Source organism: Trichinella spiralis (genome assembly GCF_000181795.1).
Source record: "Trichinella spiralis strain ISS 195 chromosome Unknown Scfld2, whole genome shotgun sequence".
Taxonomy (NCBI): domain Eukaryota; kingdom Metazoa; phylum Nematoda; class Enoplea; order Trichinellida; family Trichinellidae; genus Trichinella; species Trichinella spiralis.
Genome location: NW_003526941.1, coordinates 5290382 through 5293042, shown reverse-complemented (window position 1 = coordinate 5293042; position 2661 = coordinate 5290382). Strand labels below are relative to the sequence as shown.

The 2661-nt window shown below is 30.3% G+C and overlaps 1 protein-coding gene across 1 annotated transcript; it reads right to left on the bottom strand.

Annotated features, from left to right (window-relative positions):
* Positions 1–782: 782 nt before the first annotated feature.
* Positions 783–2061, bottom strand: Tsp_05779a (hypothetical protein; the record flags this gene model as incomplete). Its single annotated transcript, XM_003380004.1, has 2 exons — positions 783–906; positions 1988–2061. Coding segments are annotated over 2 exons (198 nt in total), but the record flags the coding sequence as incomplete, so codon positions are not given.
* Positions 2062–2661: the final 600 nt, after the last annotated feature.

Here is a 2661-nt window from a genome sequence, read left to right as displayed (position 1 = left end):
GCAAAAATAATGAATTGATAATTTAATTGATGCGATGGGTGAGTTGAAGTAAGTAAAAATTTGTATCACGGTATTGTCATTCTAAAAAGTGAGGTCAGGGCAACATTGTTATCTTATATGCATGGACAAAATACAGAAGATAATTATTAAAAATTTATAGATGGTGCCCCCCTACGCTTTTCATAGTGCATTAATGGGCATTCAGCTGTTGATTCCAATGAAAAATATTCTGGACCCGTTGGAAAAAACATCATCAATTTTTCAAAAATAGCAAAGGTTATGCAACTGAAAATTCAGATATCGAAGAAGGATCATTTTTATAGAATTCACTTGACTCAAATTTAATAAATATGGTGAGACCTGACGGAACAATTCTTCCTAGTGAATTCGTCATAAAAGTGATGTTGGTAAATTGGGTGGTAAGTGCTGATTTCTACCTCCTAGCTTTATACTCATTGCCAGTGTACATGAATTACAACATCAACCTGCGGTAGAATATGAGCAGCTTGCCGTCTTTACTTACAATTTCATAAAAGTGCTTATATTCCGATATTTTATTTCCAGCAATAATTCGTTTATAATATATTTATGTGCCTTTTAATAATTTTAATACCTTAATACACTGCTGCTAAACGTAATCATGAAATTTATAACAAAATATAGGTCTTCTTGATAAAGCATTATCTAGTTATGTCGGGCTATTATAGATTCCGTATCTACTTTCAGCAATATTATGATGTTAATCAATTTAAAAATGTAACTTCAAAATAATTACCTTTTCATCATTTGGAGAAACTATTTTGAAGAGTTGTGTAACGTGATTCACCATTTTGAATAAAAATGATGACGCTTGTCAGACGTCCTTTGAGAACATCTTCCATTCTAATGTTGCTGGAAACCATCCACCTATAAATATTTCAAGTCAACCTCACAAAATGATTCAATTCATGAATTTTTGTAGAATCAAAGTATACGCAACATGCACATCGATGAGTTATATATTATGATTAATATTTCGTTTTCTTTTCGCAAATAAAAATTTGCATGAAACATGTGCTTAACACGCTGTGCAAATAATGTGTGTTATGCTCAGTAAACAGTCTCCTCGACCGTTGATGCAAAATCACACAAACAACAAGATATGCGATAGAACTTTCGAATATTAACGATAATATTTTGGGGTTGCTGTTGAAAAAGGGTGTCGTATATTCCAAAATGTAGCAGAACCTTACAATTTAATTTACAATGCTCACAGGCATCAATATGCTAATCAGTTTTATTTTTATGCATGCTTTGTTGTTGTGGTTAGTTTCCCTGCTGCTGCTATATACAGTTATTTATCCTGTTTCGCCATTTTAAGCCAGTAGCCACGCATTTACCTTTTTTTAATATTACTCACTGTTAATATTGATTTTTTCAGCTTTTTTATTATAAGAGAAACAAATCGTTGCAACTTGTCTGTCAGCAAAATAATAATAATAATAATAATAGTAATGTAAATATTGTGACATTGGTAAATTTGTGGCTGACAAATTATTGAAAAAACAAATAACAAAGTGAAAATGGGAAATTGATAAAATGGGGAAAATTTTTGAATGAAAATGAAATAAAGTTGTAGTTGTGGAATGTGAATGTAAGAGTACAGAAAGTTGAATGCGAGTGTGTTCTTATTTATTATGTTAAACTGGCGCATCAATCTATTTTGTCAGCAGGTCCAAATAAATTTTAAATTTAACAGAGATATTTTTTTAAAAGTGAAAACTAAAAGAAAGCTAATATACATGTACGTGAGTGCATACGTTTGGTGAAAAACCATTGCTGCCTTCAGTTATCCGTATTATTATTATTATTATTATTATTATTATTATTATTATTATTATTATTATTATTAATTTCACATTTATTATGCTTGTCAAGTTATGCGAATAGCATATATCACAAAAGTATCAGCATACATTCTCAAACATCACTTACCTTTTTAAAATACATGACTTTCAAAAGTGGAATTATATTTTGCACATGCCACTCTTTTGTTGCATTTGTTTCCAAATCATGACAATCCTGAAAGTGAATAATATTATTTTGGTCATCTCAACATGAAAACGAATATTGGTACACGTTTGTATAAAGCATCTGAAAGGGAATAATAATAATACTAATACAGATGTTGATTAGTGTTCTTTCACCATAATTAAACGTCAACCAAATAGCATTCATAGAAAAGTAAAGGCAACGTAACATCAAGCATAATTCAAAGATGGTAATGAAGTGTAGAATTATAGTTGAACACGTGCCTCTAGCCGTCGCACAGCACTGAATAACTGAACATAATAAAAATGCTCTGAAGTGGTGTTTGATAGTAAGTAAATTATGCAAATAGAAAACTACTTTGCCTCTGGTAAGAACAGGCTAATTTTATATCACTAATAGCGTAGCAGCGTGCATATGGTGAAACAATTTTATTAATGACGAACGTCATTTGCTTTTTATTTAAATACATAATATAACCTAAAATTTCCTTACGATGCAATTTCTTTCACTGAAATATTATGAAAAAGCTGAAGACTAAATATTTTCTATCATATTCTGTAAAACTTCAAATTAACAGAATTTACTGGGTGAAAGTGTATTGTCATGCAGAACTTGATTACATGTTTTCCT